Raw genomic sequence first — 24,675 nt, forward strand, 5'->3', positions numbered from 1 at the left:
GTGCTGTCTTGTCACAATGGATTTGAAACAAAAAAAAGGATTGAAAAATATAACTTCTGCTTAACTTGGTCTAAAAACAGGTTGTAGTCTAAGAGCTCCCTAGGAGGGAAATATTAATACTATGGCTGCATACTATACATATAGCAGCAGATTCAAGGATACATCATGGGATTACCGAAATCCAAAAAGTTTTGAACAGAATCAGCGAAATTCTTTGAGTTGAGTCCGGTCAAACCCTGGTGGCAGCCATGTTTGTTTTTACTAATAGAGGACGCTTACGTGCGTAATCATTTCATATTTGGAATTCACATTTCCTAATACAGTAGGATGAAAATACCCAGTAAAATACCGCAAAATTGCGACACGCTGTAACTTATGACGTTACAGTGACAGATGTATAATAATACTGCATATTAGAAAAGACTATACATGTCCAATTTGAATCATCCCAGACTTGAGCGTTGAAGTTTTCTATTCAACATTAAATCTTGTTTAAATCTTCAAAATCAACAGCTACAGCTGCATGAATTCATCAAACTATCAAAGACTCCAACCACTGAAATAAACAAAGCAACATTTACATTGTGGTACTCCCGTAATGCATCTTCTCATGAAACAATAGATGGAATAGTCCCCTTGAAGGGGAAGAAACTAGGAAATAATCCGACTAGACAATATACGATTCACGATAGTCTCAATAGACACGATTATTTTGAAAAGTAAAATGATGTCCAATGACCAGGTTTCACGACTTGACAGTCACATTTTTGGTGTTTTGAAAGCTACCACTCAAAGAGATGTGGATTACTTTATTATTTGCAACATCAGGGTTCATCCTGAGTAAATAACAGAATAAAAAGGGTGTGTACCATGTTGCATGCATTTGCCATGTACTCTGAAATTAATGCGAGTTTTCGCATAAAAGCACAAACAAAACTACCATACCAATCAAAATTTTATGCAATGAAACATATTTTTTATATGCATATTTTAATAAATATCATCAACACCCAGTAAAAACACACTGGGCCTGTAATTGGGGATGCCCTCAACTTGTCTAAAAATAGAGGGGTGGGCTTATATTTGAGGAGGGGCTTAGGATTGGGGAAGTACGGCATATATTCTTTTAGGATCAACCATCATGGAGTTGAAGTTGGCGAGAGGGTATAAATAATGAAGATATTTTGTAAACTAATAAGTTACTAATAGAGCCAATACAATGTATTTATTTGTATTACTTTCAAATTAATCTCAAAGAAATATTTTCTCTTTAACTATTTGGCGCCAAATATCTTTCACAAAATTATATTGAATATTATGAATTATTTTCATATTTTTTCAAAAAATGTTGATCAAAAGCTGTAAATTGTGTCCATTTGGTTGAAAATTAACAAAAAAAAAACAGAAAAACATTCAGCAATCTATAAAATTTAGCACCAAATTTAGGCAGGAAAAACAAATTACCTGTAGGTTCACAATTTGAAATTCATCCACCGAGATGACATGATAAAATCAGATGGAATGATAAAATCAGATGGCAAGATGAAATCAGATGGCAAGATAAAATCAGATTGCATGATAAAATCAGTTGGCAAGAAATCCTGAAATATTGCTATCCTGCACTGAAAGTTTTCATTGTTGTAATCACTCTCGGCTAAGGTACTTCTGAATTTCATTCAGTAATCTGTTGGATAAGATTTCTCATGATCTGCGTAAACTTTAAATTTAATTTTTGAGCTTCTGTTGGATAAATTTCTGTACATAATCCAAAGCCCCTATAATTCCTGCATTGGTCAGTGAGAGGTTTTCAAATCGTACGAATTAGGAATGCAACTTCAATAATCGACTGAAATTAACAACTTTGCTCAAACTACTTGTAGGGTGATCTGTTCTAGAAATGTGTTAACATTTATTGGTCTTTCTTATTAATTGCAGAGGAACTTGAAGATGCAATCAAACGTCACAGTTCTATGGGTGATCTGTACCTTCCATCGGAGAACTCCAGTAGACATGCCTCTATTAAATCGCGTCCTACGACACCACGGCGCAGCCAGGCCGAAATGTACGAAATATTTGAGCGACAAGGGTCAATAGGTTATTCTCAAAATTCCCAAAATCCAAGCGGACCAAGAGTTATCGTTCCTGAGGGTGTTAAAGCCGCAACGTTGAAGAGGAATTCACAAATTGCTGGAGCTGACGGCGGCTCTTTGTATTATCAAGAAAATGTACCTAGATCTAATCTTCGAAGTGCATCATCAACGCCCAACTTAGCGTCAGCAATGTATATGAAACGTAGACAATCGTCACCATCGGGGACTGTGCGTTCTGATGGTTATTATCGGCCCGTCATTAGTCGTCCAATATTAATGGATTCAACATCTGAACAAGAGTCTGTGCGGCAAAGTGTTATTGATTACAGAAGACGTAGCTCGTTAACGGATTCTGAGACAACGTCATCACCTGTCTCATCACCGAGAACCCCTGATTCTCCAGCTGTCTACGCTGTTCCATTTAGAGGTTACTCGGACAATGCCGAAGCATCTGTTAGCAGTGCTAGCTCTATGTCATCAACACGAAATACATTCTCGCATCAAAGATCTGCATCTATCAGTAGTTTGAACAAACCTATGGAGCCACCCCCACCACCTCCTTCATCATCATCGCAGAAAATACCATCCAGTTTTAACCCTGATAACCCAGCGAAACTATATATGTTACCCCCTGCTATAAGCGAGCATGGAATACGTTCAAAACTGAAACAACATCAGCATCAGCGTACCAATAGTTTAACTGATAGAACAAATAATCCAATGCCGGCTAAGCAATCGGTTCACATTCTCCCACAACCTGATTACATTGAGGTAGGAAGGCAACAAAAACTACAGGAAGGTAATGCTGGGACCAAAAAATCTTCAAAAAATTACGCTGCTCCAAAACCCCAGTCTCAAGTGCCTGTTGAGGTGCATGCCTCGTATGACAGTCAGCAATGTACGCAGCACGTAACACTAACACAAACTGATAACGTTGATGCGAGTTCCTTGTCTGTGGCCAAAGCGCGAGCAGCACTTGATAAAAATCATCCGCCACCTGAGCGGAGAAGCTCTGATTCTGTTTTAATCGTGAAAGAGAAACAAGAACTTGATTCATCTGCTCTGAATCTTGCGTTAAAGGCTCGTGATAAAAGTATTAAAGAAACGCCAAAAAAAGAACTTGTAAAGTCGGTGGATCCTTCAACAGCACTTAGGTTGGCTGTTGAAAAACGTAGAATTGAACTTGAAGCAAAAGATTATAAGGGTGTTGACATTGACAAGAAGATACAAGAAAATAAGTACAGCCAGCCTAAAACAGTGACAAACTCGAGTGCCTCAGTAAATAACACTAAAATGCCGAATGTTTCGAAAACTACAATGACAACGATGAAGTCGGCAAAGGTCCCTGAAAATCCAGCAAACACAGGCGGTGGTGTGAATGACAATATGAAAAGTGAAATACAACTTGCCGCCGCAGCCATGCAAAACCGTCTCGCTACAAAGTCTGTGAAAAAAAGAAACTTCACAATAAATAAAAAAGAGGAAACCTCGAGTGGCACGCAGAAAAAAATTGTGATAATAAATTCTGCTAGTGTTTCTAAAGAGGTCAAAAAACAAAATGAGCTTGAGCAGAAAAAAGCCGACCAGAATGCCAGAGTGAAGGCAAATTTACAGAGTAAAAAAACGGAAAGTCATGAGGAGGCTTTAAAAAGTAGTATTGCACGGAGAGCGGCTGAAATTGAAGAGAAAATGAAAATGAAAAAAATGGCTGAAAAAGATACTCCAGGATTTATTCCCCCACCCCCTGTTGACACAAACACAACTGCAGGCTTTGTCCTGGATGAGGCATTGCCACCTCCATTGGAGTTCTCTACACATGAAGAACCTGAAAGCATTCCAAATATATTTACAAATGAAAAGGGATTAACGGATGAAGAGAGGAATCGAATGAATCACCAGAGGGCCATTGGTCATGAACAGGAAGAGAGTAGACCAGGCTTTAATACGATTCGAAAAAAATTTGAAGCGGGGAAAATAAATAGACCTGTGGTTGATAAAACTTTTAAGGATTCTGATGTAATGTACAGTATCCCTCCACCGCCCCTTCCTGATACCACTGACCAGAATGGTATCACCACAGTCAATATTGTTCCACCCCCACCGCCTGTGTCGTTTGACGATAGGACTTATCACTATAAAGGACGTACTCAGCGCGAGCATAGCTTTGACACGGCTAGTACAGTGTCGTCAGTTTCTACATTGTCAACGCTCTCGAGTCTGAGTGCATACTCAGCTGATAATTCTGAAATGTGCGAAACCATCCCGGAGGTTGATTCCGAGAGTGACACTTTGAAATCGCATAAAAGTAGCAGTTCACATCGAACCCTTGTTGGTTATAATACTGGTAATCATCAAGAGGCACATGAATTGATACGAAGGCAGCGGTTCTTGGATACGGAGCACACCATTCCTGTACCATTTAGATCAAGCCAGGGTGATTTGACGGCAGCTGATTCAAGAACATCAACTCCTCCCCCTCCGTCAGATTTTACAGATACTGCCTACAGTTCAGCTAATAGTGAGACTGGAGGGAGTGAAGATGGTAGAGAGAATTACAGTTTTAACTCAGGTCAGTCCCTCTTACAAATTAAGGTAGTTTGCACCAAATTAATAATGAGCATATTACTGCCAATATATGCAATGCAGTATGGGAGATAACCTATTGTATACAATGAAATATTAGTATTGAAAAATTGTCGGAAGGCCCATTTTTTTTTTTTTTTTTCATGTATTCTACCGACATTACTCTGTTATAATAAGCATGACATTGGTGACATATAATTTGCCTTAAACCACCTTAATTTCCTACGTCATTGAGCCACGTGGCAACTCCAAAAGCACATCATGCCACATGGCAACTCCAAAAGCACATCATGCCACATGGCAACTCCAAAAGCACATCATGCCACATGGCAACTCCAAAAGCACATCATGCCACATGGCAACTCCAAAAGCACATCATGCCACATGGCAACTCCAAAAGCACATCATGCCACATGGCAACTCCAAAAGCACATCATGCCACATGGCAACTCCAAAAGCACATCATGCCACATGGCAACTCCAAAAGCACATCATGCCACATGGCAACTCCAAAAGCACATCATGCCACATGGCAACTCCAAAAGCACATGCCACGTTTGTGACATACACAATAGATGATTTATTGTTCACTGCATGAACTGAAATTCTGCCATAAAAATCAAATGATTTGAACTTGAACTAGAAATTCTATCTTGCAGATAGAAAAATAACATTGACTTGCCTTTACTTGATTAAAATTGACAATTATTAAATGTGTATAGCACATTACCAAGTGTGGGAATATACATGTACCCAGCAATACCTTAATATGTTGGTCAAATTCTATGTGATGTTTCAACACCACTTTGATAATGACCTTTGTCCTGTTTTTACGTGATTTCACGCATAACTTAAGATTTTGTGGTGAACGATAAATTGTCTAGTAATTTAATAGACATCATATTAAAGTACGGATCAACCTTAATATTGTGCTCTAACATGTATTGTTTACACACATTGGTGATCTTTGTATTGTATGATAATGTGTTTTGTTTAGTCCTGCAGCACTCCTACATTTGACACTCTTAGACGAAACATCTTTTTTAAAGGGGCGCTTCCAGTTAAGCCTAATCTCACAAGAAATTTACTTTCTGGATTAAAATTACAATGGATAACAAAAGATAGATTAACTTTGTAAATAACATAAACAACAGTGTCCCATGATTCTTTGGTGCAATCCCTGGGCTTGGAAGGTTCCCCTTTAACTATATACTTGTCTTACAAAAAGTGTCAATAGAATTGTTTTTTTTTGTATTTTTTTTTTGTATTATCTAATGCGTATTTGTGTTCCAACTTTTATGCTCTGTACTTGTGGGTACACAACTACTATTCTAGGGTGTTTAACGTATTTTTTACTTTGAGTTTTTCTTATGAGATGTTTGAACTTTTTCATTTCATATCCTGTAAAAGAGATTTCATTAATTAAAATTTGTACTTGTTTTTAGGTACCCACAGTATTAAATCCTTTTCAAGTCTTGGCAAACCTTTAGATGAGTGGACAGCAGAGGATGTTGGAGATTGGTTGGACAGCATTAATATGGGAGAACACAGAGCAACGTTTGTGGAAAATGAGATTACTGGCGAACACCTTCCAGCGCTGGCAAAAGATGATTATATTGAGCTAGGAGTAATCAGAGTCGGGCATAGAATGACTATTGATAGAGCTCTTAAAAAACTAAAGTGAATTTGATTATTGGAGAAGCGTTGTCTACCACTGTTATGTTTGGATTATATGTAATTAGACAACCAACTATGGAGATCGTTGTGAAGTGAAAGTGTTTTTCTCTTCATAGAAAAGTCACCACTAGAGGGCAATGTTCATGTCACTAGAGGGTGCTGTTTTGTTTTGCCTTCTCATTTGTTTTCAACGATCATGGACCAATCTTGGTGCTAATTATAATTGAGCAATCTGAGATTTCTATTGCAATTGTCCAATGGTTGAAACATAATCATGTTTTTTTTTGCTTTAATTCTTGTCGTAACCAGACTTTCTTTTTATCATGACCATTATTTACAGGGAAGTGGGAGCGAGGATGAAACGGGCGTCTAATGTCAAGTTTTTTAATTCATCCTGGAAAAGTAGTTAAAAACTAATTTCTGAAGAACATCCCAACCATTTCAGCATTTTCATAACTTTTCCAGAGAAAAAAATGAAAAAAAAATTTCATTTTGAAAATAAAAAAAGTGTTCAATAATAATTGCCACAAGAGGGCAGTATACAGATCTTACTGGCAATGAAAATAGGATTTATCATTATGTGGTTGCTCGCATATTATTTAACCATTTTTGGGGGGGCAGTATGGACAGTGTTAAAAGCTTTTTCTCGTCTCGGATTTAAATTATATATATATTCTTTATGTTGAGTCTGGCTGGTACCAACATGATACCAGAACTCGACAATCATGAAGTGTTTTATTTTACATTAAGTTATATATATCATGCTGCAGTGTGTATTGATCCTGAGTTTGTTGAAATTGTTGTATAAATAGTCAACCTTATTTATTGAATATTTTCTGTTTATGGTCTGTTAATGTCGTTTGCTTGGAAGTGACTCTTCTGATTGGTCTGTTGATGTCACATGCTTAGAAGTGACTCTTTTGATTGGTCAGTTGATGTAACCTATCATTTATTGCATTCTTTGTTGGTATTGTCTCTGTTAATTCACTTTCAGGTTGTGAATCTTTTGTCTTTACATTGCATGCCCCCATTGCATACTTGAATCGTACATTTCTACCACCTTACTGGGGGACCTACACTTGAGAAAACGCAAATATCTTCGCCTTAACATCTGTTATCGCCTGTCTCTGAGAGGTCTTGAACAAAATAATCTAACAAAAATAAAATTCCCTCAGTGTGTTGTGCTAACATGTGTGATGAAAATAATGTGAGTTGATGATGACAGATATGTGATCGAAGGCAATGTATGCATTATGTAAGGCAATATTAATATGTGACAGCGTTGGCTGAAGCTGTACTTTTCAGTGTATACACACTGTATGCAATTGGTTGTCTCCAACGCCAGCAATTGTGAAATGTACACTTTTTCTAATCGGTTATCTGTCGAAACAACTAAACTGCAAAATCAACCTGCTGTGAAAAAGTTTGTGATTGCCGTCACAGGAATATTCTCGGCTAGATTGCATACATCAATTTTTATCACTGATTTACAAGTGTACATTAAGTGAATTGCTGAAATTGTAGTATTTTCAGCTTCTATAAGTCCCCTGTAAAGACAGTAACAAATTGATTTTCACTATTTGTTACCACCAGCATTGTAAGATTGTCAACAAATATGACGGAGACCTCACCAATCGTTTGACAATATATGACCTGTTTCTTTAAAAAAAAAAGAAAGATTGTAAGTTATTTATTATTATTAATGACGATTATGTACATAGTAATTTTGATTTGACGCGATTGGTCCAGGGTCATTATTTTGCAAGCATGTTCGTGAACACGGGTGAATCTTGTACAAAGATTTGAAACAAAGCTATATTATTTATCCGTTGGTATTTTTTTTTTTTTTTATTTCTCCCAGGATTGTGATATGAATCGCATTTTTTGGTTTATGCTGTTTTAGATGAATAGAGATCAGCGTCTTTATCAGTTTGGTTTGTACCCTAAGCTAATGGTAGCGTCATGCAAATGAGTTGTAAATATATGTAAATTACTTATGAATATTCATGAACTTATGAATATTCATGAGACTTGGAGCATGGCACAACATTAGAATATGTTGATAATAGATAAATGAAATTTAAGATTTTTGTTGAAAATTGCATCAGGGTACACTCCATTAATTTATTGAAATTCAGATTTTTTTTTTTACTTTAAATAAAAAGTACATTTTGTTTGAAATGCTTGATTGGAAAAATATTGATATGTATTTTGTTTGCAAATAAAATTGTATTAGCTTGTATAAGTGTACGTATGTTACAACAAATTTAGGGCATCAGTTGTTGCTTGTGTTCGATGTGTGTCCCATGTACCGGGTAAACACAAAATTAGCTTCAAAAACACTTAAAGCGGGGAAGTCGTCACCTGCGCATGCGTCGGATGGCCATAGCGTGTCATTGTTTACAAACAAGCCATGAACCTTCGCATTTTTAGGTTGTGTTATCGTCGCTTGGGATCTCTCCCTCCATGTGCGCAGGTGACGACCCTCCTCCCCCGCTTTAAATTAAATTTATTACAACATACAGGTAGTTGCTCAAGCTGATAGTTTTGTTTTGTTTTATTTTATTAAAATGCGTCTTCTGTGAGAAAGCTATGCATTGACCTGAAAAGGTTGAATTTCAGCATTTTCTTTGGTTTAGAAGCAAGGACATTTCTTTTCTCAATTATAAAAAAGATAATTAATATATTCTTCCTAAATTGAACATTATCACTACTGGGTTGTAAGTGAACTACATAAATAAAGAAATTTTTTTTATAACAGAACCATAAAGTGTTGTCTTGTATAACTATTATGGTGCAGCTGATGTGACTGACTGGCTCGGTGTGTTGTATGATGTGGTGATCTGTAGGCATTTAGTTTGATTTCAACCTTGGAACCAATGCACCGCACCGCACCGCACCGCACCGCACTGCACAGTGTGTTATTACCCACAATCCTATGTGGTTGCTTTGTGATTGGTACATTTTATACCAGTACACAGCCATCTGTGGATTTGCTTCATGCATTCTGAAACTACAAATTTTTCTTTTCTCCAAATTTCAGTAATATTAAATTTTTTTTTTTATGTGCTGAAATTGAATAATAGCATATTTTTTGAAATATAGTACATATCTACTGTAGAATACTTTATTTTCGCTTGGAATTAATTTTCTCTGAAGGGATGATTCAGTGAAAATAAAAGCTAGCGAATATATCTTTCTTCATATATTTTACATTTAACTTGTCAAAAATCAGTGAAAATAAATCCCATACAAATTAATTCCAGCTAAACTATTTTACAATTTCTTATTTTTTTAAGCCCCTCCCCCTCCCTGTGTTCAAAATATAATATACAGTGCATATTTAAGGTAACCATGGGGTAACAGATTCTTGGTGAATTTGATACATCATGTTCGTGGTTTTTATTCCACGTTTCGAAGCTTCAGAAAACTCAATGACATAAAACCAGACACATTGTCACATCAATCTCTATTAGGGTAGTTTCTAAACTAGACCACCTCTCTACTCGCTCATTTTCAGAGCTGCGGATTGTCATACCGTTCCTCTTCAATTACTGCATCGCAGAAAATTTGCAACAAGTTACATGTTGCGCAGTAGCTTAGTCGCGTGATTCAGAGCTCTTGATGACATTAACAATACATACACGTAGTCAAATACATCACTGCACATGCGACCTCTCACCCAATGCACCACACAGTGCCTGTTATTACCATCAGATGTGGTTGCTTTGTAATAGTTTGGTACTTATATCTCTTATTTTTTTCATCCCCCCTCCGTGTTCAAAATACAATTTACAGTGTGTATTTAAGGTAACCATGGGGTAACAGATTCTTGGTGAATTTGATACATCATGTTCATTAGGACACTTTTCAAAACTAGACCACCACTCTACTCGTTCATTTCCAGCGCTGTGGATTATCATATCGTTCATCTTCAACTACTGCATCGCAGAAAAATTGCAACGAGTTGCATGTATTATAGTTGCATTAGCGTAGTCATGTGATACAGAGCTCTTGATGACATTAAATGGTGGTAGTCGTTGCGCCGCACATGTGCGATATTTGTGTTGATAAACATTGATTTTCCCACAATCCAATCCGCCATTCTAATATAATCACGAATGTGAGTTTTGCACAAAGCGGCACTTGCATTAATTATGACTGGCGACTCCATCAAAACTTTCCAAACACCAAAAAAAAAAATACCTAATTAAAGCTTGGTAACCTCTCAGTGTTTGCTAGTTGGTGTGCGCAACAGTCAAAATCGCCATCTTTGTTTATATGAGACCCATATTTTGAGCATGTGCGGCGCAACGACTACCACCCTTAACAATACATTCACATAGTCAAATCCATCACTGCACTTATGACTTTATCATGAATACACATTGACCTGTGCGTAATACGTGTGCATATAGCAATATGACTCCTTTGTTGAATATAAACTATCCCGGTAGTATGTTTCTTGCCCTGTAACTGTTAGAAGTCAAGTCATATTGGGCATATAGTTCACCATGTCGAATGTTAGTATCGACTCGTTATTATCTCCTGTGTTTTTTTTTATTATTAAAAAAATAATTTTCAATACTGCAGTAAACAGAGATTGGATTATCAACTATTTATTATGCATAGCTCTATAAATACATTAACAAAGTTCATGACAAAGTCACACACAATATATCCTGACGAGGTCGCGTGAGTTGCGCCCTCCATGATGCTCCAAACCCAACACGACAGAACGATGTAGTTTCTCGCTTTCCCGGACTATTTTTTGTCGGTACCAATCAAATTGCAGGATTGTCAGATCGTAACAGCCATCAAACAGTAACCATTCACTGCAGAGTTTGTTTGTTTGTTGACATAATGTGTGATAAGGTGTTGGGAAATTTTCACCTAATGTTTATCATGTTGAAAACAATCTGATTTTTGCTGGCAATGCAAACATGGCTTTGATTGATGGTGTTACCATGACCACCAACATGAATATTCATTCGAACACATTGCAAGTAGGCGACAAGACATGCACTATTCTGTCAGGCGTTAGTGAGGTCTGATGCCGTTCGGCCGGCGAGGGCGCTACTCACGCTTACTTGTCAGGCTACACACAATACATCTTTCTTATAACTCTCGCCATCTACCGGCTAAGCGCTTCTACCAGGTAGCAGCATAGACCACTTTCCCGGAAGCCGAAAATACAGATTTTCGCAAGCGTGCACGTGTCCGATATGGATGCAACCCGGACATAAAAATCGCAATTTTTGTAATTTTCGCAATTCGCTCTGTTATTCCTGTTTACAAAATACGTAATTTGCGACTGTGTCTTACAAATCTCGTGGAAGCACACATTTTGTTAATGACGGACAACGAAAAAACAAACAAAAAACAACAATATGAATGCTGTCAGGGTTATCCATTACGTCAATTTACGTCATAGAGACGACACGATTTCATTATATATTTATCAATGTCACGGGGTTATTTGGTTGTGCTAGATACAATGAAATACTTTCGTTGCTAAGAATAATAAATGCGTTGAATGTCTGAATTACGCTAGCTAGTACGTGTGAATTATCACACTCCAGGCACTGGCGGCGTTCTCACTTCCGTTCCTCTCGTTCAGGTTTTCACAAACGAGAGAAACGGAAGTCAGAGCGCCGCCAGTGTTTGTGGTATGCTGTATGATATGAATTACTTGTTCATAGAACAATAACGAAGATCGAGTAAATACTAGTAGTACACTTGGTTATCATGTGTGATAACGACAACGTCTAAGGTTACTACGGTAGGCAGCGTCATTTTGGGGAATCACAGTTATGCTAAATTACCGAGCCGAGCAAGCGCCACCATCTATGATGGATTCCATTAGTATGATCAGTAATATTTGCCTGTAAAATAAGAATAAAGTAGAAATCAATTAAGCCTTTCCGCCCCCTAGTCAGTGAGTCCACCAATCAATCTGCCAGACAGACAGACAGACAGAATCAACCAATCGAGACTCGTGCAATAAAGTGTTGATTATTACTCACCTAGGGGTGACAGGCATAGAATAGTCTGTTTGGGGAGCCATTTACGTCATCTACAACATCCTTCGTGGAATAGTATCCAATTCTATGGGCCACTTCTTCCTGGGTTGATCCTGGAACTTGTGTTTTGACTAGTCCGGCCAGACCTTAAATACAAATGAATTAAATACAAATAGACGAATTTATCTGGTTTATCACTGTACAGTGTAATAATTTGTCTATATTCCCATACTTTCCATACTATGTAATAGGCATCGATGTAATCTGATTGGTCTGTGCAAGCAGAGTTAACATTTGACAACATATCCCAACATGTTAGTCGTTTTACGCAATACTCCATGAATCATATTTATACGAATATTTTTGGTAGTTTCAGATTGCATATATTTGAGATGACATTTCAAATTATCCCAACCTTAAATTCATCCGCGCAAAGAAATTGGTTTGCCATTTTTCAGGAATTGTATGTTATGTAATTATGTTACTAAAACATCACAGATACGGTATATATAGTGATAGCTCCAAAAATAACTATATTTATTAATCGCAATAGAGTAAACTAACTTATATATTTAGCCAGAACACTCCACGTCAGAAACTGATAAATTTGTTAAATAGAATATTAAATTCATGATCACATATTTAACATGATAATTTCGATATAACATCCTAAATATCTTACATATATTAGATATAATGCACACGGTGGACCGCTTTACATTGCAGTTGATAAGAGTCTCTGACACCTGATTGGTTCACTATGGTGCAATATATCAGATGACGTAATCGTTACCTGAGACAAAGGCTGCCGCCATTGATGTACCGGATGTTGTTACAGTCTCTGTGTCTGACCCAATACCTGCAGTCTCAATATTCACTCCCGGGGCGAAGAAATCGATAGATGGGCCGAAATTAGAATCGGGCGCCCTCTTATCATTTTCGTCAGTAGCTCCAACCACCATCACCTTGAAGGAAGAAACAAGCAAAAAAAACACTATATGAATGCGATTAAAGATCACGTTAATTACGAACCTATACATTCCGTTCAGATTATGAAAATAGATTCAAGTTTAGACAATCGTCTTAAGGTAGAAGCCTACACATAAATTAAAATACCCAGTATTTATTCATTTTACAATAAACTGTACTGCAAGGCAATATAAGGAGCCTTATTTTTGAGAAATTGATGGTTGTATTTTAGTGGAAAGTCGCCATTTTGACACTATTATAATGCTTTTATCATAGGTTCCTATGGCATAGATATTAAGCAATATCTCATAATCTAGCCTGGTGAAATAGGCTGAAAAAATCATATATTGTTAATGATGGAGTACTTTTTGTTGTTCTGAATTATTCTGGGTCTGGGTTTTAAAAATTGCCAACAAATGCGATTTTTCTTTACCATTGCGTTCTATGGAATTGTTCTAAAAATAGCGATTTCAAGAAATATTAAGACACGTTTCTCAAAAACCTTAACTGTAATACAGAAAATAATGCTATTTCACTGTACCATGGGACATTAGCTTCATGATTGCACAAAATAAACTAATGAACATTGTCATGCGATTTATGACCAATTTTGTCAAAAATTATGAGTAGGCTTCTACCTTAAAACAGCACGTAAGCACAACTCGCAACAACTCTGACAAGAGTCTAATTCCTCGTATAATACGAGTAACTCTCGGGGTCTTAAGTGATGTTTACCCTCTGCGGACATCTTGTATCTGTGTATCAAATAACGTGATTATACTTCAACATCTCATTGGCTTTTGTATAACAGATCATTTGCCGATACCACTATCTATCGCTGATATTTTTTACTGAACTACACGTCAGTTTGATTTATCAGTTTGACAACTGTTTGCTTCTCAATTCGCGATATCGATGAATAACACGATTATTGACTTACATGAACAGCACGTAGACTGATTTGTTGACTGCTTTATAACAGCTCTTTTACTGACTATATAAAACATACAAACATTCCGTTTCTAACAAGTTCCTTTAGTTTTGGGGCCAGTAGATCAGAGTTTGTGATCGCCGAGTAGAAATATTCATGCAATATTAACTCACGAACGATGGTCGAGTATGCTTTAGGTCACCAAAACCTTATATTGAAGTCACGTACAATCCGGTGTGACATTACCAGCTATGTATAGTGAGTGGTCTATTTATATACACATGTCCGATTACTCGATGGAGCACCAGGTATGCCTCCCTCTATCGGCATACTTTTCATAGGTTTAACCCGGCGCATAATTTATGTATACGTTTTCCACATGCAATATCTTAAATATATAAATATCATGAACAATGTAAAGAAAGCCTGAATTACATCATGTAAAATCATGCAAACGTGACTGGCCGTTATAAACTACAATTACGGTTGCGGAAAGCGTATTTGACGACGCAAATGTGACAATTGTGTAAGCCATGTAATAGACAGGGTGGAAGAAATATATACTGTACATAATGTACACGTATGCATATAGATAATACGATTACAATATGGGAATATGTTCTGAGTTTCTATTTAGATAAAGAAGCTTGTTTGAAACTATTCTTGGAAGCGGAGCTACGTCACAGAACGTTCTACGTTGCTAAGTCGCGCACCGCTGTACCATGCATTTCTATGAGCTCTACGCGAGCTGCTGTGAAACGTTGGTCAAAGAACTGGTGAAAACAGCTTAAGTTGAGAAAACAGTACAACTATGAGACAATTCTGAACAATCAAATTTATATACGTTGCACATGTAGGGGTAATCATGTCACACTGTTTCCAGGCAGTGAAAATCCCCGGATGTTCGCCCCGAGAATAATTCGAAAATGACGGGTTGTGACTATTGCACAAATCATACAGAGCGGATCATTATAGACTTCGAGGTAGAACCTAATTCAAAAGTGAGTGGAGAAAAACACCATTTACATAGTTTTTCTATCCGAGTTTTCTAATGGTTCGTCTTTTAGAAAATAGATTATGCATGAACTTACCATACCGGAGTCTGCAGGATAATAATTCCCCGCATCATCATTGTTATTACCCGCAGATGAAACAATAGGAATTCGTTTCTTTAAGACGTTCCGTATTATAAGTTTGCTAAATGCATCTAGGATGTCGGGTGTCACTGAGTTAATCGACAGGTTAATGACCGCAGGTGTCTTGCCATTATTGAACACAAATAACAACCCTTGACAAAAAGCAAACATATTACTAAGAATCATTGCAGCAATTAAATATATAACTGGAAGCAGGTTTACCATGGCGATTCTGAGTTACTTAAGAAATAAAGAACTGTGTCCATTATTGCGTTAGAATAATAGCAGAGCAATGACAGGGATGTACGCAAAAACGGTCGAGACACAGACGAGCCCATTATTTAGGCGAACACCCCCCCCCCCCCCATCCAAGCAATGTCATCATAATGGCGAGTACGTGCAATGGTAGTTTGAGGAGGGGAGGCAAGGGGGTAGCTGGTACAGTTTTACGGGAAATAAAAAGGCTTTTTACAATTTACAAGGGAAAAAAGACGTTTTTACAGTTTACAGTGAAAATTGAATTTTGCAGTGAAATGTGTCATTTAGTCGTTTTACAGTTTCGAAAATAATACTTTACGACTTTTTTTATTTTGGATGTAAATTCTTGTACGTACCGAGAAAAATGACACATTTTTACAGTGTACGAAAAAAATATTTGATTGATTACGTTGTACGTCTAGCCTGTGATTACAGAATTACGGAATTTATTTTTTCAATTTACGTTGTACGAACAAAAAAATATTGCAATTACGTTGAACGAAAATAACCCTTGCCCCCCTCTTTGAGGGAAATCGGCAGCGTAGTTAGCATGTCATAGATAATTGTATGTTAATTATGCATGGAATGGTCACGAGCTAACGACACGTGGACACCTACACCTTATCTAATATGTACAGTGCTGAATGTTTATAGCCCTCTGTTTATACAAAACGTTGCCGATTTACAGTTATTGGGAAATGAACCCTAATTACAAGAAAATAACATTTAGCAAAACAGCCAGGGGAACCCAATAATCGATGTTTCAAATATCTGTAAACATTTTGCTAGTATAGAAGCTAGGGAAGATATATCGATGTGTGCGTCCAATTATTCATAGAAAGCAAGATATGTGTGACGACCAATGAACAGCAAGCACACATGTTTTCATATGCACATGCGCAAATTTAGCTGTATTGCGTATAGTGGCAACTTTCAATGGTACAACTCACGAGCTCGATACCAGGATAACAATCATTGCGATAAGATAACGGGATAGACTGGACACGTAATTTATGAATCATGAGACAAATGAGACACAAATTGTATTGTCCTCAATTGAGTTACATGTATGTGCACAAAATGGACAACGTCCCCTCTAGCTGTGACAGTGTCTTTCAGTTTCTATTTTTAAATCATGTGCGCACACTTGAAGTCTGGTCATGACATTTCCATGTAAGAATTTATCTGTATTACTTCAATATTTTTTCCGCTAAAAAATTAGTGTAAAAATAATAACAGTTATAGTTGAAAGCAGCAAACAATGCAGGGGTTGCAACTCAACCAGTAAATGTTCTCAGCTGGTCTGACAGTTATGTACGCAATAGTTTATAAAATAAAAGAATTATAATAACTATAAATTATACAACCATATGTTTGGGGTTTTAATGGAGTTGTTTGTTTTAGCTTACATGCATTGTTAACCACTGTGACAGTTAACATTACTGTTCTTTATCAATTATTAAAAAAATCGGGGTTCATACCTTCAACAACAACAACAACAACAACAACAACAACAACAACAACAACAACAACAACAACAACAACATCAACAACAACAACAACAACAACAACAACAGAGGGTACCGCCTTTTATCACTAATCTATTGGTGAAATTTACTATACAAACTAGTAAAACACGTGATATAACATACACGTATTCAAATATTTACAGAAATAAATTAATTGGTTAATATCAGTAAACCCACGATATCCTGTAGTGTATTTAAATTTATGTAACATATAAATAACTTACCATTCCACAAGCCTTTAGAATCGATTACTCCATCTATGTTAGATATTCGAACACTCCATATATAAGCATTCTTGGCGAGGCCGTAAGTTTTACCAGCAGCTACTGCTGCAACCTTAGTTCCATGACCATGTGTATCAAATCCCTGTGAGAAAATAAACATTCGCTAGTTGCATTTTTTTGGTAACATACTAGAGTCAATGCGAAGCTACTTTTTGTCTGATTGGCTACCCAATCCTAACATCTACAAATCAGACCAATCAGAGAGCAGTTTGCATATATGCTTCGGCACGACTGTTGTAGCCTCATCAATCAGGTTAAAAACAATACAATGCAGCTAATCATTAATACATAGAAACTGTTGAACAATCATATATTATTGTAAAATGCTTTATTTTCCATTGAAATTAATTTTCTATTTTTCCGATATTTTACATTCAACTCAGTGAATATCAGTGAATATAAATTCCATAGAAAACAATCAAAAAAGCCTTCAGTCAAAATTAATTCTATCTAAAATGAAGTATTTGACAGTATTTCATCCATGTGTGTATCAACAGTTGCTTATAAAGGTAACGCGATGCCATATTATAAATACCAGCTTTAAATTATACATTGTTACGCGTACATTAATAATATTAGTTAACATTGTATTATTAGTTCTCTGAGATGTATTAAGTCGTAATTGTAATGTTTGATTTGTTTATCCCTTCACATAATTACGGAACATTCAACAAATTGTTTAATATTGGTTTTTAATATGCAGCAATTTTATTTGAATTCCTACTCTTGCCATCTTTCATGAAATCATTTTCCACATATTTTTTTTTTTCTTAAAGTTTGAACAACCCCTGTATGTAACTTGATCCACAATTAAAGTAATCAATGCAAACATAGCAAAATAAACGAGAAACCCAAAAGAAAAACAACTATGGGATTCAAAGGGTTTACAAACTATGTGTGTATTTTAATATTCATTTGAAAGATTTAAAATATGAACGAAAAAAATATTTATATATCACCTATAGTAGGTAGCAATAAAATAAGCTACCGTATTTCTTGATTGCGTTGAAAAACTTAACATCTATCTATCTATCTATTATTCCATACATTGGAATTACCCCATTTATTACTACGCGGCTAATGTTTAAATGTTTATGCTATGATACTATTTTAACATATGTTATACTAGTTTTTCGTTTGTTTTAAAAAGTAAGAATGTGATGTTTATCAAGATTCAACTTACATTTTGGTTTTCGGATGCCAAAAAGTCATAGGCAAACGCTGCCCTGCCTCCGAATTCCTCGTGTGAGTAACGAATACCAGTATCAAGTATATAGATATTCGGAGACTCTGAGATATAGATAAGATTCAGTTGTCATCATTATATAATAATAGTGTAGTATAATCAATGTAGTGTAGTGTAGTATAAGTAGTGCAGTGTAGTATAAGTAGTGTAGTGTAGTGTGTATATATGTAGTGTAGTGTAGTTTAGTGTAGTCTAATGTGGTCTGATATGTTTCAGTGTAGTGTATTGTGATATGGTCTGATGTTGTGCAGTGTAGTGCACTGGTGGTAATGTTGTGTAGTGCAGTGTAGTGTAGTGTAGTACAGTGCAGTGGACCAAAACAAACAAACACTAGATCAGAAAATCAGGTGGTTGCCATACCTGTCGCCGGACAGATTTTAGTGACTTGGCATCTTGATATTGTGGAATTGCCATCCAGTTTTGTTTCTCGTTGATTAATTCTGTCTTGTCCCCAGTTTTCTGACACAGTGAGTCTGTACACCCCCTGAACAAACAACACTGTAGGAAGTAGGCGGACCTGAAAACGTGATAATCATAATTTTTATTTGGTTGTCCGTCGCCGACTCAAATATCGCCAAGGGTACGAAATCAGGTGGGTAGAGAGATATATGCAAAGTAGTAATTTCAAGACCACTGATTAATCTGTAAAATGTTAATTGAAATGTGATTTGGTTGAATTCCTTCATGGAATAAAAGTTACGTTATCATTGGTCTGCGTTCGCCTATTGCTCGTACTATGTGATCCCTGTCGGTGTTTGAGTGGACATAGAACCTACTGAAGCTAATAACGCTCACTTAGACAACGCCTGGTACCAGAACTAAACAAGTACTTATTAGTTGCGTAACATATATATTATAACAATTCTATTATCGTTTCCACCCTTCAACGTGTACTTTTTCTAGATTAAGTTTATCAGAGAGAAATATACGCCACATTCAAATAAACTCACCATTTCCATTCTATCGACATCAGTTACTGTCACCACTGCCCACGAGTTGCGGAAGTTGCAATAAATCGTGTCGATTTCAAATCCATCGCCAACAATGGGGGCTAATATATCCTCTACTTGTGGATGAGTGAAATCTTCCTGCATAGAAGCATTGAACAAATTTCAAGCTATATATGTAGTTGTTGACAACGCAAGCACTCAAGCATATACACAGAGCACATGGCGAAATGAACGTTGCATAATAACTGTCTAATTTGGCTAATGGTTGTTAATGATTGTATGTTCATCAAATTTTAGCTAGCTGTAACCTTCAAGGTGCAAGGATTTCGACTAATTGACTTAACATAAGGTATTCATCAATTGCATGACATTTTAAAACGTAATGTTCTCATTTGAGAAACGGTGACCCACCCTTCATGCGGAACCCGTTACTCAAATTGATTCTCGAGCTATACACAATCTAGAATTCAACACTAACACATGTTATATTTTTAAGTCCGGACAAAAAAACATAATGACCCAGATGAAAAATAAAAAAACACAAATATAGAAAAATGCACTTTACATTTTCTATATAATTTTCATTCCCTAAATATTTAACTTTGCATCACTATTATACAGTTCATCATCATCATCATCATCTTCTTCACTAGAAGATTGTGGGTAAAGTATGGTTCCATAGCTACTGTATTGAAAGATTTAGATATGATTTCATCTATAACTTCAAGTAGCAATTAATAATAATAATAATTATAAGATGTTGCTGCTTCCAGTTGTGTTGTCCATGTTGGCTTGAGTTGATCGTCAATTCACAACAGGTTGTAGTGTTGGCAATGTTGTGCACACACGTGGTTCTCTTGAAATATAGTGTGTAGTATGTGTTACAATGGTAGGGTCTGGATTAGTGGAACAGCTTCAACTGATCGTCTCATCTCGGTGAATAAATACGGCAGGCAATATCAACTTGAGTAATTGAAACTTGAATTACAAACTCACAACTCGACAAATGCACTACACCACTGGAAGTATACATGCTCCCCGTCATGCTACATCACACTGATTAAGAAAGGACAGTATACAAATGTTTACCTCAACAGAGATAGACATATAGGTTTAGCTATATGTCAAGCGAGGCGAAGCAATCTAATCAGTTCACGAATATATCGTGTTCCCCTAACAAATTATTGTTAAATCAGGTAAATTGAGGAGGAAGGTACCCGGATGGATGTAGACATACGAATATGGCAGCAGGCCGACACACGATTATGTCTACCTGTAATGCTCAAATCTGATTGGCTGTCATGGTCATGAGGTATAATATTTGGAAATACCATATACCGAATGTGCACTTGCACTAGCTGGCTGGATATGCGCAATTGGAAACTCTGAAATAATTGAGAACACAAATATACCCTGTTACAAACTTACCCAGCACACACATATGTCCACTATACAGTGAAATACATATGAGTGCGAGTAATTGAAAATAATGCACATATACGAAAATATAAATGTTATATTGTATTCATGTGGAATGTGGAATCAAAGATTAATATAATCAGAAAATGATAGCATCTTCTCAAAAACACAAATCTCTAAACTATTGCCAAACACTGAACAGGGAAATCTCTGGACATTCTTCCAACTCTATGAACGCATCTGTAACTTCTAGAAGAAAGTTTTTTTAAGTCACTCATGGCGTTTTCGTAACATGATCAGCTAAGGACGATGTTGTGTTGCATCCCGTCAATACATGGAACATTGGCAGACACTTGAACGTGTAAGAGTATTGTGTTTGAATGAATGGGCAAAAAGACCTTTTGCTGAATGAGCAACATGCACCATCCATCACTTGTGTTTCAGGTTCTTCTTGTGACCAAGGTGTTATACTAGACACATCGCGTTGTGGAAATATGATAACGTCCTGCCCGTCAGTAGACACGCTTTGATTTCCTTTAGTTTGAATCATCCTCGTTTGATGTGAGCGAAAACTAATCAGCTCTTTCTTGTTATCAGCGAGGCAAGCAATTTCAAGAACTGTGACAAGAGGGAAAATCCACTTTCTAATGCAATTCCTTTCCAGCTCGTGTGGCTAACTAGCAGTAAAATAATCGTCATACAACAATTCTAGTCATTGCACTTGCCATAGCTGCTTTGTTAGATATGTTTGCAGTTGATTCAGCATTATCCTTTGAGACAAATGAAATGAGATCTCCCCTTTCTTCTGCAAATGGGTTAGGCTTTATAAAAATGCTTCCCATCAACTTGTTTTAGATCATGGTCTTCATTGTGTGACGTCTTCCTCGTCATGTATGTTTGCTTAAAGATGTATAGCTTAGATGATCTACTGAAGTCATTGACCTAATGGTAATAACACACGTAGGGGCAATGTATCGATCCAATGAATGGTACAATTAGGTTGAAAACATATTATAAAGTAAAAGAAAAACAAAACAATATAAAATAATAATCTAGTCCTTCGTGACTCGTACTAATGAAATATGTGAAATGTAACGCTATTGGGCTCGATTGTATGTGTGTATGTATTCATTAACATTTCCAGAGTTTCTTTAATTAATATATAATATAAATATGAATAACTTACCGTAAAAATGACGGCGTATTCATCGGGTATATCTCCGTGATACAGCGGAACCATACCACACTCCGTTAGTGATGGGTCTATTTGGCAATATACACCAATAGGTATAACGACAAACAAAATAGAAAACAACATCCTGATTGAACAAAAACAAATCAAAAAATGATTACCATATCTTTCATGAAAATTGCGCCCTCTAGTGATCAATTGATTTTGTGATGTAAAAGCTTGATATGAACACTGCTGACAACATTGATGTTGTTTTGATATGTGGTCTAGTGTTCTTTTGGTTGTTGATATCAGCAAGACTTTGGGACATGAAGTTTTCTCATTCAATATCCTATTTAACATTTGTTACAACCCAACATGCCTATATTGCAATATATTGTGTATTTTGATAAACATCACCACGTGATCACCTTTTTGTATGGAAAATGTCGTATCACAGTGGCGATATATAACCACAACACAAATACAGGAAGGCCATTACAGTTTCTTGGTTTACTAAATGCCATACTTTGTGTTTGACCAGATACACACTACTCTCATTTGTTGAGTGTTAAAAGCACCAGGGTAGAATATATATCATGACTGGCGCTGGATCAGTGCTCTGATCATATCCTCGGGGGCGGAGCTACGTTACTACGTCGCGCACCACTGTACATGCATTTCTATGGGCTCTGTGCGCGCTGCTGTGGAACGCCGGTCGAGCCGGTGAAAATTCGAGAAAACAACACAAACTCAACTTAGAAGTAATCCTGAACAACCAAATTTATATATGTTACACACGTAGGGCTAATCTTGTTACACTGTTCAGAGGAGTCTCAACAATCATCCCAAAATACCGTTTTCTGCGAGTTTTGGGCCTTTGTTTTCACCGCCGTGGGTTGCCAGGCGGTGAAAATGCCCGGATGTCCGCCCCCGAGGATAGGATTTAGACACAATTGGCGTTGTGTGTACACGCACCATTCCATCAACACTACTAGAACAAAATGGCTCTGGCGAAAACTTATAGAAACTAATATCCGATGTTAATAATACAAATAACATCTAGATGTTTGTTTAAACATTATGAATAACATGATTAGATGTCATTACATGGCATAAATATACAACTATTCACATTTCAAAAGCAAAAAAATGCATCCGAAGTTACGATCTTTTATACACACATATTAAGCATCAACATTAACACGGTAGATTTTTTGCAGTGGCTATGAAAGTGACTAACCGAATATCGTAACTATATTTTGTCATTTCAGACATTCCTAATGTTCACTATATTTTACAAACATATGGTATATATAGTTTGAAAACTAAATTCCAAGCAATACTTTGATGCTGGTTATAACACCTTTCTTTTACTGTAAATGATTTTAAATTAAAATTAATAAATAAGACATACCTTATACTGGAGGGTAATTAGATCAGTAATAAAAGTCCTACCACGTATTGTCACTGTGCTGGACGATGTGAATTCACACGTCAAATGAGTCGACTTGAAGCAAGATGGTGTCTGGCGATCTTTATCCATATGGCTTGCATTAAAGGCGATTTTTCGTTATTGAGGCTTATTCTAATCTGGTTTTTACCGGTTTTTAAGAATTGTGATGAAATGAAGTCAATTTATTTATGTCATATTTATTCTAAATAATGAAAAACATCAAAATAAAATAATATCTATTGATAGGTGTGCGTGCATCCAATCGAACCTAAATTAGCACATATATCGAACAAGTGTAGATGATACAACACTTTACAATTTACAACCAAAATGCCAAATTTAATAAACATGATACCCGTCGGCTACTAAACATTCGATTGCTATAAATGCGACATAGCTAGTAGGCTAAAATGGCTTCAGGACAAAGCCGAACACGCACGATACTTAATAAGTATGTTTATTAATAATTGACATACTGAATGACGAACAAACAACTGTTCATATATGAATAAGATTTACATTGTTGTCACCCTGCCGTGTACGCACGTGATCTGTGATCAAAGTAGTAACATACACATATGATAACAATACGTTTTATGCCAACTTTTACCGTTGTGTTGCGACCTAACTTTATCAAGATAATCATTGGAATACTGTAGAATACAACGATCTTCTCTATTAAGTCTTCCTCATATTAATATTTCACCACATTAGATAAGGTTTAATTATAAATTATTATTGTGACTATTTTTGTTGATTTGTGTACACATCCAACATACTAGTATCTATTTTACGTATGTCTGTACTTGATACACGAGAGCTATAGTGTAGATGCATTGTGTTGCAGTATTTCATCAGGTATTTAAACAGCGCCGAGGCGCTAGGCCGAGTGTTCGAGTTCAAATCTTGTGTTGTTATGACAATGCCTGCCTGTAATTACATACCCATATATA

General features: G+C 36.4%; 2 protein-coding genes across 6 annotated transcripts in view; one reads left to right on the forward strand and one right to left on the reverse strand.

Moving 5' to 3' along the window:
* The window catches only part of LOC100366763 (uncharacterized), a 29,558-nt gene extending 20,438 nt beyond the window's left edge, over positions 1 to 9,120 (forward strand). For all 5 annotated transcript variants that reach the window (XM_078010523.2, XM_085506438.1, XM_085506437.1 and 2 more), the window contains 2 exons: positions 1,936 to 4,659; positions 6,119 to 9,120. In XM_078010523.2, the coding sequence (XP_077866649.2) occupies positions 1,936 to 4,659; positions 6,119 to 6,357 (2,963 nt within the window). In that variant the 3' untranslated portion in view covers positions 6,358 to 9,120. The remainder of the gene's footprint in view (positions 1 to 1,935; positions 4,660 to 6,118) is intronic.
* A 1,833-nt stretch (positions 9,121 to 10,953) lies between these two features.
* LOC102802746 (uncharacterized) lies at positions 10,954 to 23,806 on the reverse strand. The gene is made up of 10 exons (XM_006818324.3): positions 23,684 to 23,806; positions 22,282 to 22,414; positions 19,677 to 19,814; positions 19,087 to 19,243; positions 18,664 to 18,770; positions 17,421 to 17,562; positions 15,365 to 15,561; positions 13,167 to 13,338; positions 12,377 to 12,519; positions 10,954 to 12,235 (listed from the first exon to the last, which is right to left on the reverse strand). The coding sequence occupies exons 2-9, from the start codon at positions 22,411 to 22,413 to the stop codon at positions 12,377 to 12,379; spliced, it is 1,188 nt and encodes a 395-aa protein (XP_006818387.2). The 5' UTR covers position 22,414; positions 23,684 to 23,806; the 3' UTR covers positions 10,954 to 12,235.
* Between the last annotated feature and the right edge of the window lie 869 nt (positions 23,807 to 24,675).

This window comes from Saccoglossus kowalevskii, chromosome 12 (assembly GCF_978046115.1).
Source record: "Saccoglossus kowalevskii chromosome 12, keSacKowa6.1, whole genome shotgun sequence".
Classification (NCBI taxonomy): domain Eukaryota; kingdom Metazoa; phylum Hemichordata; class Enteropneusta; family Harrimaniidae; genus Saccoglossus; species Saccoglossus kowalevskii.